Below are 14,799 nucleotides of genomic sequence, written 5' to 3' on the forward strand. Positions count from 1 at the left end.
AAAGGTGATTCTAGCATGTATTGACTCAGGGGTGTGAATACTTGTGTATATGAGAGATTTCTGTATTTCATTTCCAATACATTTGCAGATATTCTAAAAACATGTTTTTACTTTGCCATCATGGGGTATTGTATGTAGATGGTTGAGGAAAAAAACTAATTTAATAGGTTTTGAATTCTGGCTGTAACACCTCAATGTCAAGGGGTATAAATACTTTTTCAAGGCACGGAATCAATATATATTGAATCTGTTCCTAGGCTGTCATTGAAAATAAGAATTTGTTCTTAACTGACTTGTCTAGTTAAATAAAAGGTAAATATTCCATATTCAAGAAAAACAGACATTTTTTTCATGGAAATGTGAAGGATGTTTTATCTGTGATGTTGGACCCTCTACATGAATAGGTTTTTTGGTATTTCTTCATCCTATTCTGAACCCTATTCCCTCTGCCTTCTCTAGGAGCAAAATAATCATCTGACAAAGAGTCGTGACCTGAGTGCCAGCCACAATGACCTGGCACATTGAAGGTTAGAACTGAGTGGAGAGGTCAAAGAGGTCATGGGATCAGTCTCCTGAACCCCCCCAACCTTCAGATCCTGCCTCCGCCTATGAGCTGTCCCTCTCCAATATAATCATGCACATAGCTGACTAACTGTTACACCCCCCCCCCAGGTTAAACCAAACAAACCCTTCCTAAACCATACACAACCGTCCATCTGCTCACTACAGCACGTAGGTTTAACAATCTCATTGTACTACTTTGATCTAGTCGCTGTTTTTCTTAGAGGGTGTTTTTATTGAAATGTTTTCTCTTAATATCAAAATATATTTTGCAACATGAGATTAGTTTTAATGAAGGACAGGTGTATAATGCTAAGTCTGAGTGGATGTAAGTGTGCACCTATATTTTTGTGATTCAGTGCTCATGAGAGAGAACATTCATTTTTATTTTCTGTGGTTGCTTTTTCCTACCTTTCCTCCACAGATCTAAAGAATAACTTAGATCATTTGGTTATCACTTTAATGGAATAGGTGAGCAGTTCAGGAGGTCGCAATAGAGTATCTCATTCCCCCTTTACGTCCAAATTGATGTCCTGTGTATTTTTATGAAGTTTAATGTTTACATTTGGCTTGTGTAAATTGTTTTATTGTATTTCCTACGCTGCTCTGGGGGAATATTTTGTTTCTTGGCATCAGAGTTCTTGAAACTGATAGTTCTGCCTCTTTTTATAGTGATATTACTTATTGCAATTGAAGAAACTGCTCCATGTATATGAAGTTATGAGGCAGGAGCGTTGTTGGCACATGAAGTATATCTTGTCGATTTCTCAGGATTGTCACAGAACAGAAGATCGCTAGCCAGGCTAGTTTTGATATTATACACTGACTGCACAAGATATTTAACACCAACCTGTTACGGTCAAATGCAATTTCCAGTAATAGGTGAATAACATTGTTACAATCTAGAGTAGAAACATTGTTAACAATTTGTACCAGTCTGTTTCTGGATGTTGAATGATGAATTAAGAGTAAGACTGTGTATAAAGAGTGAAATTAATCTTAAAGGACTTGTACTTTATGAATATCCAACCAAAAAGTGAACATCATTTTTAATAGATCTATTGCAGGTCTGTCACCACCACATTTGCATCGTTTTACTTTGTTCTCAAAACTTACAAATTAGTGGTTTTTCGTTTGTGGAGCATGCTTTATTTTTGGTTCAGACATCTCTCTACTGACCCCTGACATGGGTTTGGATTGCTTGTTTGGTGGACTGTGTTAATGTGGGCTGTTGATGGGGATGTGTGATAGCGTTCTCTTACATTTGACTTTAGAAAGCATAGAACCAGGGTCGCCCCCAGTCCCTCACCAGGAACAGCACTAGTTAGGGTTAAAGGGAAAACACCGGTTAGACTGTCCAAGGAAGAGGACTTATTTTAATGATGAACAAGCTAGCTATCATGAGCAGAGTGAACCATGGAGTAGTGAGTAATTTGCTTAGTAAATACCAGATATTGTTTGAGCATTTCAAGCAGAGGTTTGTGGTATTGTTAACTGTATACTGCAGTTTGTAAAAAAAATATATATATATATTATTTTGTAGCTCATACAGTAACGGGCATAGGCTTTTCTATGCAGAATGCAGTTGGTAATTCGAAAAACGTAACTTTTACTTGTGTAACACACAGCGACGCTTGTGATTAACTTGTGCAAGCTTTTAGCCTTACCTTGTTATGTATATATTAGATCATACTCTTATAACATTGTGGTAACATTGTGCTTGTCAGGATAGAATATACAAATGCAAGGAACTTTGATATAAGCACAAACCTGTAAGCTAAGTATGTGTTGGATGCTCCCATTTGACTGTTGATCAGTTTGTCTGTCAATCGACAACCTGCTTTATTTGTGTTTTCTCCATTCTGTGTTCGCTCAGAGTTACTGGTAAGGTACTACAGTGTCCAACTGATTAGAAAGGCACATCAATTCATAGGGCTAGACATTGAATTATTGAGGACAAAATGTATGCTTTTATATCAGAAGCATTAATTCAAGTATACTGTGTTGAGAGAGAATAGGACCCTATTTCTGAAAGGTAATCACCCCCTGCCCCTGTGTTTATGACCAGATGTTTACAAACTTAAATGATCATGAAATCCCACAAATACCTGGCCAGTTATTCTTTGTTCTTCAATGTATTGAAGTATTTTGCTTTACAGGCAAAACAGTAATGATAAAGTGAATGTATGAATCCTATTCTTAAACTCAAAGACCGTTGTGGTTAATTATTTGAAATTAGTAATCCTGTGAGCAGTAGTCACTGTTGAGGTGATGCACATCTTCCTATGGAGAAGGGCAACAAGCCCTGAACTAATGGTCAAATTTGTTTTGCATGGCCAGGTGCCCCCGGTTGCTCCTTTTAGACCATTCCATTGGTTCTTAAGGGAAATCTCAACCCACCTGGTGCAACAGGCCATGCAAAACGAACTCCACCAGTGAAACACTGCTGGGAAATCTTCATGATGACATCACCAAATTGTTAGTGGGTCTTAACAGTCAATGCACCAGCCTCTCTACTGTCCATCTATACCTTTGTTTTTGAAAGTGCAATTTTTGTTTGTTTGGGGTTGGCCTGGAGTGTGTATGTGTGGGGATGTCCTAGGCTGCACTGGTGATAGGATCAACAATTGGTAACTGCCCAAACTCCCAGCCTCTCTTCTTTAGGCTGCCTTCTGTGCTGGCTGGATCAGCCCATAAACTGTGGTGAAGTGCTTGCCCTTCAAAAATATATTGTATGGTATAAATTGTATGAATAAAATAATACAAATGTTTTTCTTAGTCCCTCTATAATTTTTGGGTCTGATAAAGGAGCATTGGATCATGGAGCAGAGCATGACAGGGGAGATTGATCATTATCCTGTATGTCTTTCTCTCAGCGCCCCCTACTGGATTTTATTAAGTAGACTATACATACTGTATCTGTAATCCATCATTTATTAAACTTTCAAAAACTGATCTTGTTTAGTGAATCTAAAATCTTTAATGAGTCTTGACATTTTTTTTTTTAAATACAAGATTAGAAATCATATAGGTGGAGCAATTATTGTTTGCTTGTTGCTATGTCATATCAAAATAATCTGTAGTGTTATCCGTTGCAAATAAATGTTATTAGACCTACTTTTTCCTAAATGTAAAAGCAGGTTTCCATCCAAACTTTTTATGCGAGTACATGTCGGATAAAAAATGTAATGACAGGCCGAATGGAAACAAATGTTTAGATAAACGTTAAAAATGTCGACAAAACAAAATACGCTAGATAGACAATGTGGATCTTTTTTGTGTCGGTATAATGAATTATGCGGGAAATATCGGTGGAAACGCTTTTATGCGCAAATATTGATATAATAACCATATCGAAGTAAACGTGGAGTCACGCGATGACATGTTGTGTGGTCCTCCCACTACTACTTCGCCGGGAAAACATGCAGTTATTAGGCTACAGATGAAATAAATGATGATGAATTTAACAGGAGATCGCGCTCTTGGTTAGAGCGCACGTGCGAATACCAGAGTGGGCACGTGCGAATACCAGAGTGGGCACGTGCGAATACCAGAGTGGGCACGTGCGAATACCAGAGTGGGCACGTGCGAATACCAGAGTGGGCACGTGCGAATACCAGAGTGGGCACGTGCTATATGGTGAGAGAACCATCAGCTGAGTTGAAAATGCTATGGAAACCCATTTAACTAGTATTTTTGTTATTCGGTACATGAGAATTTAACATCAAAATGTATGTTTATGTGCACTATGTCATTACTCATAGCCTTTTAATTGCAACAATGTGATGTAAACATCTCTGGTGGGGAAATGCGCATATCGTTTTTATTCGGATTTTTTAATATTCGCAATTTCGCATGAAAATCTGTTGCTAATTAGATGGAAACCTAAACTGTGTTCGAATACTCATACTAACCGCACTATTTGTGACGTAAATTGAGTATATAGTTTGCTTATTGGTCATAGTATGGATATAGTTATTATGCCAAAGATTCTAACATCTTTGTTGTTGGTAGAGTATTTAATTGTCTTAAAATATAGTTCAATTTATTTTTGTAAGGTAAGAAAATATGGTGTTTTGTTTGTAAATGTACATTTTTGAATATGAAACTTGGCCAAAATAATGAAATTAATTTCATAATATTGTTTCAACTTATTTCTATCATAGGTAAAGAATCCAAGCAGTACATCTTTCCACAATAGTGTAAAACCTTCATGAACGTGTTCAATTATAAATCTACTGATGTCTTGCCACAGATTCCTTACATGAATACAATGACAAAAAAGATGCAACACTGTTTCTGGGTGGTCATTACAAAAGGTACAATTTGAATTGATGTTTTTCTTAAACTTCTTCATATAGTGGTTGGCAGGATAATATTTATGAATAATTTAAAAAGACATTTCCTTAATTTTGTTAATAAGTAGGTATGTGTGTGGCAACATCCCAACTTTTTTCCAACAGATATTATCAATAAAACAGTTCCAGTAAGGCATGACATAAGGTATAGATAGATACAACATCCTGCTGAAACAAGGCTCTATAGCTCTATTGTTGTTGAATGGACCAAAAGAAAAACCAATCTTTCCTACTGATGAGTCAACAAGATTAATAGTAGGTATTTTCTGAGGGTCAGGTCTTGACACGTTCATGAATAATAAAGCAACACCTGAGGGAATGGCATCTAAAACAATTGCAAAATCTTTAGGTGTAAAGTGATAAGAATTCCTTATAAGTAAAAGAAGTTGGCTTACCAATAGGATATTATTTCAGAACCAATATATTTTAAAAAAAGTGTCTAGATTATTCCAAATATAATATCTGTGTGGAGAAAAAAATATGCTTATATTTGAAGGACCATGACAAGAAAACCTGCCGATTAAAAGCCAAAATATGAGGTATAAAAGTGGAGACTTTTTCCGTGCTTTTAGGGCCGATAATGCGATTATTTCGGGAAATGGGCATGGCTTCACAGCTTTTTCAGATTTGAAGAAACTGGCGGAAAATATGCAGCCGAAGTCCAACGAAAGCGGATACAAATTCATTGCTTGAACTATTTATGACAAATGTTAAGCAATGTAAAAAGTCATGACTTTTCAAATAAGTTACCTTACATGTTAAGTTGGCTGACAATTTGTTAGCGACGCTATCCTTACGAACCACATACCTTATTACAGAAGTATGTACCGGTATGTTAACTAGCTAATGTTACCTGGCTACTAATACATCAAACTTGCCAGTATATTAACTATATGCTACTAACTATCCAACGTTTATTGACTTTATTATTCCCGTCATTCTTAACTAAGTGCCTTCTGCGTTGTCAATGGGCTTTCGTTAATTCGCTCTGGCTATCTACTCCGATTTCAGATCACTCTAGTCTGAATGTACCAGAGCGCAGAAAAACTGATGAATTTACAAACGTTCAACACCTGTTGAATATGGCCAGTGTCAGTAAACCTCGGCAAAATGCGTAATTAAGTTGTTGCCAGTAGTAGTTACAGTTACAAACACTCTGGATAACATGAAAACTGCCTAACCAACTCTGCTAGGGCGAGTAAAATATTCAGAGTGAGGTGTTCTCATTTGTGTCTTCTGGAAGTAGCAAGCCAGTTAGCTTGGGTGTGTGACTGGTTTTAAGGTCAGAACGCTTGAATCAACCCTACTCCTTGGCCAGAGTGTCCAGCGTGCGCTCTGAATCTGACAACATTTTTAATTTACGAACGCCCAGAGTGCACTCTGGCACTCCAGATTGAATTGAAGAACACACCCAAAGTCGTAAAATGTCTAGCTAGTAATTTGTTATGCTAACAATCTAGCAAGAGGTTGCATATAAACAGCATCAACTTCCGGTAGACAGGTGAAGCGCTCAACAGCCGGGCTAGACAATCTGGACCCTCTCTTTCTAAAATTATCTTCCGAAATTGTTGCAACCCCTATTACTAGCCTGTTCAACCTCTCTTTCCTATTGTCTGAGATTCCCAAAGATTGGAAAGCTGCCGCGGTCATCCCCCTCTTCAAAGGGGGAGACACTCTAGACCCAAACTGCTACAGACCTATATCGATCCTACCCTGCCTTTCGACGGTCTTCGAAAGCCAAGTTAACAAACAGATTACCGACCATTTCAAATCCCACCGTACTGTCTCCGCTATGCAATCTGGTTTCAGAGCTGGTCATGGGTGCACCTCAGCCACGCTCAAGGTCCTAAACGATATCATAACTGCCATCGATAAGAGACATTACTGTGCAGCCGTATTCATCGACCTGGCCAAGGCTTTCGACTCTGTCAGTCACCACATTCCTATCGGCAGACTCAACAGCCTTGGTTTCTCAAATGACTGCCTCGCCTGGTTCACCAACTACTTCTCTGACAGAGTTCAGTGTGTCCAATCGGAGGGACTGTTGTCCGGACCTCTGGCAGTCTCTATGGGGGTACCACAGGGTTAAATTCTCAGGCCGACTCTCTTCTCTGTAAACATCAATGATGTTGCTCTTGCTGCTGGTGATTCTCTGATCCACCTCTACGCAGGTGACACCATTCTGTATACTTCTGGTTCCTCTTTGGACACTGTGATAACTAACCTCCAGACGAGCTTCAATGCCATACAACTCTCCTTCCGTGGCCTCCAACTGCTCTTAAATGCAAGTAAAACTAAATGCATGCTCTTCAACCGATCGCTGCCCACACCTGCCCGCCTGCCCAGCATCACTACTCTGGACGGTTCTGACTTAGAATATGTGGACAACTACAAATACCTAGGTGTCTGGTTAGACTGTAAACTCTCCTTCCAGACTCACATTAAGCATCTCCAACCCAAAATTAAATCTAGAATCGGCTTCCTATCTCGCAACAAAGCATCCTTTTCTCATGCTGCCAAACATACCCTCGTAAAACTGACCATCCTACCGATCCTCGACTTCGGCGATGTCATTTACAAAATAGCCCCCCAACACTCTACTCAACAAATTGGATGCAGTCTATCACAGTGCCATCCGTTTTGTCACCAAAGCTCCATATACTACCCACCACTACGACCTGTACGCTCTCATTGGCTGGCCCTCGCTTCACACTCGTCGCCAAACCCACTGGCTTCAGGTCATCTTCAAGTCTCTGCTAGGTAAAGCCCCGCCTTATCTCAGCTCACTGGTCACCATAGCAGCACCCACCCGTAGCATGCGCTCCAGCAGGTATATCTCTTTAGTCACCCTCAAAGCCAATTCCTCCTTTGGCCGCCTTTCCTTTCAGTTCTCTGCTGCCAATGACTGGAATGAATTGCAAAAATCACTGAAGCTGGAGACTCTTACCTCCCTCACTAGCTTTAAGCACCAGCTGTCTGAGCAGCTCACAGATCATTGCACCTGTACATAGCCAATCTGTAAATAGCCTATCCAACTACCTCATCTCCATACTGTATTTATTTATCTTGCTCCTTTGCACCCCTGTATCTCTACTTGCACATTCATCTTCTACACATCAATCACTCTAGTGTCTAATTGGTATATTGTAATTACTTTGCCACCATGGCCTATTTATTGCCTTACCTCCCTTTTCTTACCTCATTTGCACACTGTATATAGATTTTCTTCAACTGTATTATTGACTGTATGTTTTGTTTATTCCACGTGTAACTCTGTGTTGTTGTGTGTGTCGAACTGCTTTGCTTTATTCTTGGCCAGGTCGCAGTTGTAAATGAGAACTTGTTCTCAACTTGCCTACCTGGTTAAATAAAGGTTAAATAAAAATGAAACACATGAAAGGATACCCAGTGTTGCCAACTAATTTTCAGGGTAAGTTGCTAGAGGCAGGTTGATTTTTGTCGTGTCTTTGGGCACCATTAACTGAAGACATGTTTATCAAAATAACTCCCTGTAATTATTATCACGCGATTATACTGATTAATCGTTTAACTGTAATTAACTAGGAGATCGGGGCACCAAGGAAAATATTCAGATTACAAAGTTATAATTTTCCTAATATAACTTTCCTATATTATAACATTATATATTATATTATAGTATAGGCCGATTATCTACTGGTTTAAATGGTGTATTTTACCTCGCGTCCAGTCTCATTCCAAACGTCGTAAATTGTTGTATCTGCACGAACCCAGCCTTTACTAAAAGTCATCCATACATCAATTGTCTTAAAATAATTTATTTACTAAACTAAGTAATTCACAGAAAGCATACAAACAGTAATTATCGTCACAAAGAATTGGTAGAGTAATGTGCCCTAGTGGGCTAAACCGGCATGGCTGGTGTTTTGTTAAAACAAAGGGTCATAATGGGCAGCTGAGAAGACACTACAGAGTTGATAAATATTAACAATTGATATGCTAATCCTTTGCACATGAACGCTCACTCATTCGGGAACAATTGCAATCAATATATATTTACGCTCAGTGTGTGTCGGGATCCTTATGGAGAGTTCTGTTCTGTTGGAGAGTTTTGTCCGCGTTCTCTCTCTCGGTTAGAATGGATCTTTCAAAGTAACATTCATTAATGTCGTTATAGAATGGATGTTTCGTCGGTCTTCGAGTTCAATGATAGAATTTCTAGCTGCAGACTATTAATTAATATCAAAGACTTGTTAGTATTCTGTCGGTATCGATAGTCTAAAAGTTTAACCATGTGGTATGGTTAAAGTTAAGTAGAGCGATGCAGGGTCAAACCTATTGGCCAACTCGTAATGGAGTGGAGGCCTGGTCTCCTGATAGAAATTCTGGGTGGGGGTTTTATACTGGAAATAGCAAAGTTGTCACATGACGCCTTGTCCTGTCTGTGTCCCTGGGGGCGTGCCGATGACTGAGTTAAGCTTTGAACAGAAATACAATTCTATCACATTAACATCAGTACATAGCATCAACATATTCCAAATAGCTTTATCCTTATTCATACATTTTATACAACCATTAGATGTAAGTCTCATCGCTGAGGCTAGTATATAAACCTTAGTATGGTAATATGGCAATATTGTCTCTCGTGAGTTTCATAAAATTGTACCCAACGGACCAGTTCGTAGCTGGATTCTTCACCGATCATTTATACCTTCTCCAGAACATAAATATAGTTTGGTTACCCCGTCCTGTGAGGTGGAAGAATCCTTTGGTCTCTTCTATGAAACCACTCTCTGTCTCAAAACTGGGCCATGAGGCAGGACATTCTCCTTTGGAATTTTTACGACCCCTCTCACCACAGCAGCCTGGGTAGGGGGAGGTAGGTAGGGGAATGGTGCATAGAAAAAGCCTGGTGCAGAGGGAGGGGGTTCAACTGTGTTCTCTGTACCCAGAGAGAGGGCAACGTCATGACAATTTGTTGCTAAAAGTTGCTAAATGACGTTGTGATGTCATTGCGTGATAACGTAAAACTGCGTTATTACGTAGAATACACAATAACGTAACTCAAATTGACTGGCCAATACAGCGAAAAATATGATATGACATTTGTTTAGGTACAGACTCCCACTCTTTTCTGTTCTTCTGGCTGTACAATTTTGATTGAGACATGTTGATTGATGTTGTAAGTTCTGTTCAAGATCAAACATGCGTGACCAACTATATTCATTGGGTTTGGCTCGTCGAACCCGTACTACTGCTGCTGCAGTCAGCCAACAATGATTTGCAATTTGCTGAAATTGCTGCAGGCCTGCTGCTGCCTGTGCACGAGCTGAGCGCCTGCTGCTGACGTCACTCACAATGCACTTTTGCAGCCAGGCACTTGTGTTGTGACAGAGAAAATCGTTTTTGTGTCATTTAGAGGGAAAATGCATGCATTTGAGTCACTTTTCAAAAGTTGCTAAAAGTTCAAAATCGATGTTTAAAAGTAGCTAAATTTGTTGCTAGCTGCTGTTTGAAAAAAAATTGCCAGGTAGTCTGAAAAGTTGCTAAATCTAGCAACAAAATTGCTAAGTTGGCATCACTGATTCGTTTACAGTATACTAAAATGAACTAATAGTCTTCTTCTTCTATGAGGTTTAATGGCGGTTGGCATCCAAATTGTTGCATTACCGCCACCTACTAGACTGGAGTACAACTCCCTTATACTTTGCTTGAAAAATAAAAATGTACTAAATAAATACCCTACCGTCTAACACTACACTCGCTAATTTCAAAACTATATAAAATTAACACAACCCTACTCCACTAATTAAATGTATTTATTTCTACCTCATGCCATCATCCTGAAAGGATGGGACATCACCACTTAACACACACTTTAACTTCTGATGTCAAGTCTCGCACACCCAAATACCTCTCTGCAGCTGCCACCACAACCTCAATTTTCTGCGACTTCCGTCTCATCCCTGCATTACAGCTGATAACCACTGCTATGAATGCTAAAAATCCAATTTTACTGAAACATATTACTTTTTGGCCTATCCTTCTGTACGGGTATATCTCTACTACTCTCACCACTCCTACCCCTACCCCGGTCAACTGCCCAGCACCCTCCACAGCAACCCACGAAAGCCCCCACCATGTCTCCCTCACCCAAATCCAGATAGCTGATGTTCTGAAAGAGCTGCAAAATCTGGACCCATACAAATCAGCCGGGCTAGACAATCTGGACCCTCTCTTTCTAAAATTATCTGCCGAAATTGTTGCAACCCCTATTACTAGCCTGTTCAACCTCTTTCGTATCGTCTGAGATTCCCAAAGATTGGAAAGCTGCCGCGGTCATCCCCCTCTTCAAAGGGGGTGACACTCTAGACCCAAACTGCTACAGACCTATATCTATCCTACCCTGTCTTTCTAAGGTCTTCGAAAGCCAAGTTAACAAACAGATTACCGACCATTTCAAATCCCACCGTACCTTCTCCGCTATGCAATCTGGTTTCAGAGCTGGTCATGGGTGCACCTCAGCCACGCTCAAGGTCCTAAACGACATCATAACCGCCATCGATAAGAAACATTACTGTGCAAACGTATATATCGACCTGGCCAAGGCTTTCGACTCTGTCAATCACCACATTCTTATTGGCAGACTCGACAGCCTTGGATTCTCAAATGATTGCCTCGCCCGGTTTACCAATTACTTCTCTGACTTCATTGTGTCAAATCGGAGGGCCTGTTGTCCGGACCTCTGGCAGTCTCTATGGGTGTGCCACAGGGTTCAATTCTCAGGCCGACTCTCTTCTCTGTATACATCAATGATGTTGCTCTTGCTGCTGGTGATTCTCTGATCCACCTCTACGCAGGTGACACCATTCTGTATACTTCTGGTCCCTCTTTGGACACTGTGATAACTAACCTCCAGACGAGCTTCAATGTCATACAACTTTCCTTCCGTGGCCTCCAACTGCTCTTAAACGCAAGTAAAACTAAATGCATGCTCTTCAAACGATCACTGCCTGCACCTGCTCGCCCGTCCAGCATCACTACTCTGGACGGCTCTGACTTAGAATACGTGGACAGCTACAAATACCTGGGTGTCTGGTTAGACTGTAAACTCTCCTTCCAGACTCACTTTAAGCATCTCCAATCCAAAATTAAATCTAGAATCGGCTTCCTATATCGCAACAAAGCATCCTTCACTCATGCTGCCAAACATACCTTCGTAAAACTGACCATCCTACCGATCCTCGACTTCGGCGATGTCATCTATAAAATAGCCTCCAACACTCTACTCAACAAATTGGATGCAGTCTATCACAGTGCCATCCGTTTTGTCACCAAAGCCCCATACACTACCCAACATTGCGACCTGTACGCTCTCGTTGGTTGGCCCTCGCTTCATACTCGTCGCCAAACCCACTGGCTACAGGTTATCTACAAATCAGAAACTTTCTGTCCAAAAATGATGCAGAAAAATTAATCCATGCTTTTGTTACTTCTAGGCTCGACTACTGCAATGCTCTACTTTCCGGCTACCCGGATAAAGCACTAAACAAACTTCAGTTAGTGCTAAATACGGCTGCTAGAATCCTGACTAGAACCAAAAAATGTGATCATATTACTCCAGTGTTAGCCTCCCTACACTGGCTTCCTGTTAAGGCAAGGGCTGATTTCAAGGTTTTACTGCTAACCTACAAAGCATTACATGGGCTTGCTCTTACCTATCTTTCCGATTTGGTCCTGCCGTACATACCTACACGTACGCTACGGTCACAAGACGCAGGCCTCCTAATTGTCCCTAGAATTTCTAAGCAAACGGCTGGAGGTAGGGCTTTCTCCTATAGAGCTCCATTTTTATGGAATGGTCTGCCTACCCATGTGAGAGACGCAGACTCAGTCTCAACCTTTAAGTCTTTACTGAAGACTTATCTCTTCAGTAGGTCCTATGATTAAGTATAGTCTGGCCCAGGAGTGTGAAGGTGAACGGAAAGGCTGGAGCAACGAACCGCCCTTGCTGTCTCTGCCTTGTCGGTTCCCCTCTTCCCACTGGGATTCTCTGCCTCTAACCCTTTTACAGGGGCTGAGTCACTGACTTACTGGTGTTCTTCCATGCCGTCCATGGGAGGGGTGCGTCACTTGAGTAGGTTGAGCCACTGACGTGGTCTTCCTGTCTGGGTTGGCGCCCCCCCCTTGGGTTGTGCCGTGGCGGAGATCTTTGTGGGCTATACTCGGCCTTGTCTTCGGACGGTAAGTTGGTGGTTGTAGATATCCCTCTAGTGGTGTGGGGGCTGTGCTTTGGCAAAGTGGGTGGGGTTATATCCTGCCTGTTTGGCCCTGTCCGGGGGTATCATCGGATGGGGCCACAGTGTCTTCTGATCCCTCCTGTCTCAGCCTCCAGTATTTATGCTGCAGTAGTTTATGTGTCGGGGGGCTAGGGTCAGTCTGTTACATCTGGAGTATTCTCTTGTCTTATCCGGTGTCCTGTGTGAATGTAAATATGCTCTCTCTAATTCTCTCTTTCTTTCTTTCTCTCGGAGGACCTGAGCCCTAGGACCATGCCTCAGGACTACCTGGCATGATGACTCCTTGCTGTCCCCAGTCCACCTGGCCATGCTGCTGCTCCAGTTTCAACTGTTCTGCCTGCGGCTACGGAACCCTGACCTGTTCACCGGGCGTGCTTGTTGCACCCTCGACAACTACTATGATTATTATTATTTGACCATGCTGGTCATTTACGAACATTTTAACATCTTGACCATGTTCTGTTATAATTATCCACCCGGCACAGCCAGAAGAGGACTGGCCACCCCTCATAGCCTGGTTCCTCTCTAGGTTTCTTCCTAGGTTTTTGGCCTTTCTCAGGAGTTTTTCCTAGGGAGTTTTTCCCAGCCACCGTGCTTCTTTCACATGCATTGCTTGCTGTTTGGGGTTTTAGGCTGGGTTTCTGTACAGCACTTTGAGATTTCAGCTGATGTACGAAGGGCTATATAAATAAATTTGATTTGATTTGAAGTCTCTGCTAGGTAAAGCCCCGCCTTATCTCAGCTCACTGGTCACCATAGCAGCACCCACTCGTAGCACGCGCTCCAGCAGGTATATCTCTCCAGTCACCCCCAAAGCCAATTCCTCCTTTGGTCATCTTTCCTTCCAGTTCTCTGCTGCCAATGACTGGAACGAACTGCAAAAATCACTGAAGCTGGAGACTCATATCTCCCTCACTAGCTTTAAGCACCAGCTGTCAGAGCAGCTCACAGATCACTGCACCTGTACATAGCCCATCTCTAAACAGCCCATCTATCTACCTACCTCATCCCCATACTGTATTTATTTATTTATCTTGCTCCTTTGCACCCCAGTATCTCTACTTGCACATTCATCTTCTGCACATCTACCATTCCAGTGTTTAATTGCTATATTGTAATTACTTCGCTACCATGGCCTATTTATTGCCTTAACTTACCTCATTTGCACTCACTGTATATAGACTTTTTGTTTTGTTTTGTTCTACTGTATTATTGACTGTATGTTTTGTTTATTCCATGTGTAACTCTGTGTTGTTGTATGTGTCGAATTGCTATGCTTTATCTTGGCCAGGTCGCAGTTGCAAATGAGAACTTGTTCTCAACTAGCCTACCTGGTTAAATAAAGGTGAAATAAAAATAAACAAAATAACCCATCTTCCTCTACTTTCTTCACTGCCTCAGCATATGACATCTTCTGCACTACTCTAACCCTGGAAACCTCAACCTGCCTCTCTCGCACGGCTGAACTAATAGTATGTAGTATACACTCATTAAGTATGTACTATACAGTATGTTCGTATGGGTATTCGAACACAGCTCGAGTTTGTGTAGATGTTTTTCCTAAAATGTAATGAAAAAATGTGGGTGGGATCAGAAAACCA

At 41.1% G+C, this 14,799-nt stretch overlaps 1 protein-coding gene across 6 annotated transcripts in view; it reads left to right on the plus strand.

Annotated features, from left to right (window-relative positions):
- LOC115162224 (kinesin light chain 1) overlaps nt 1–3,332 on the plus strand; it is a 39,242-nt gene extending 35,910 nt beyond the window's left edge. For 3 of the 6 annotated variants that reach the window (XM_029713330.1, XM_029713332.1, XM_029713331.1), the window contains one exon: nt 460–3,332. In XM_029713330.1, the coding sequence (XP_029569190.1) occupies nt 460–525 (66 nt within the window). In that variant the 3' untranslated portion in view covers nt 526–3,332. The remainder of the gene's footprint in view (nt 1–459) is intronic. The other 3 variants (XR_003869501.1, XM_029713329.1, XM_029713328.1) reach the window with 3 other exon arrangements.
- Nucleotides 3,333–14,799: the final 11,467 nt, after the last annotated feature.

The sequence above is a fragment of the Salmo trutta genome, chromosome 25 (assembly GCF_901001165.1).
Source record: "Salmo trutta chromosome 25, fSalTru1.1, whole genome shotgun sequence".
Classification (NCBI taxonomy): domain Eukaryota; kingdom Metazoa; phylum Chordata; class Actinopteri; order Salmoniformes; family Salmonidae; genus Salmo; species Salmo trutta.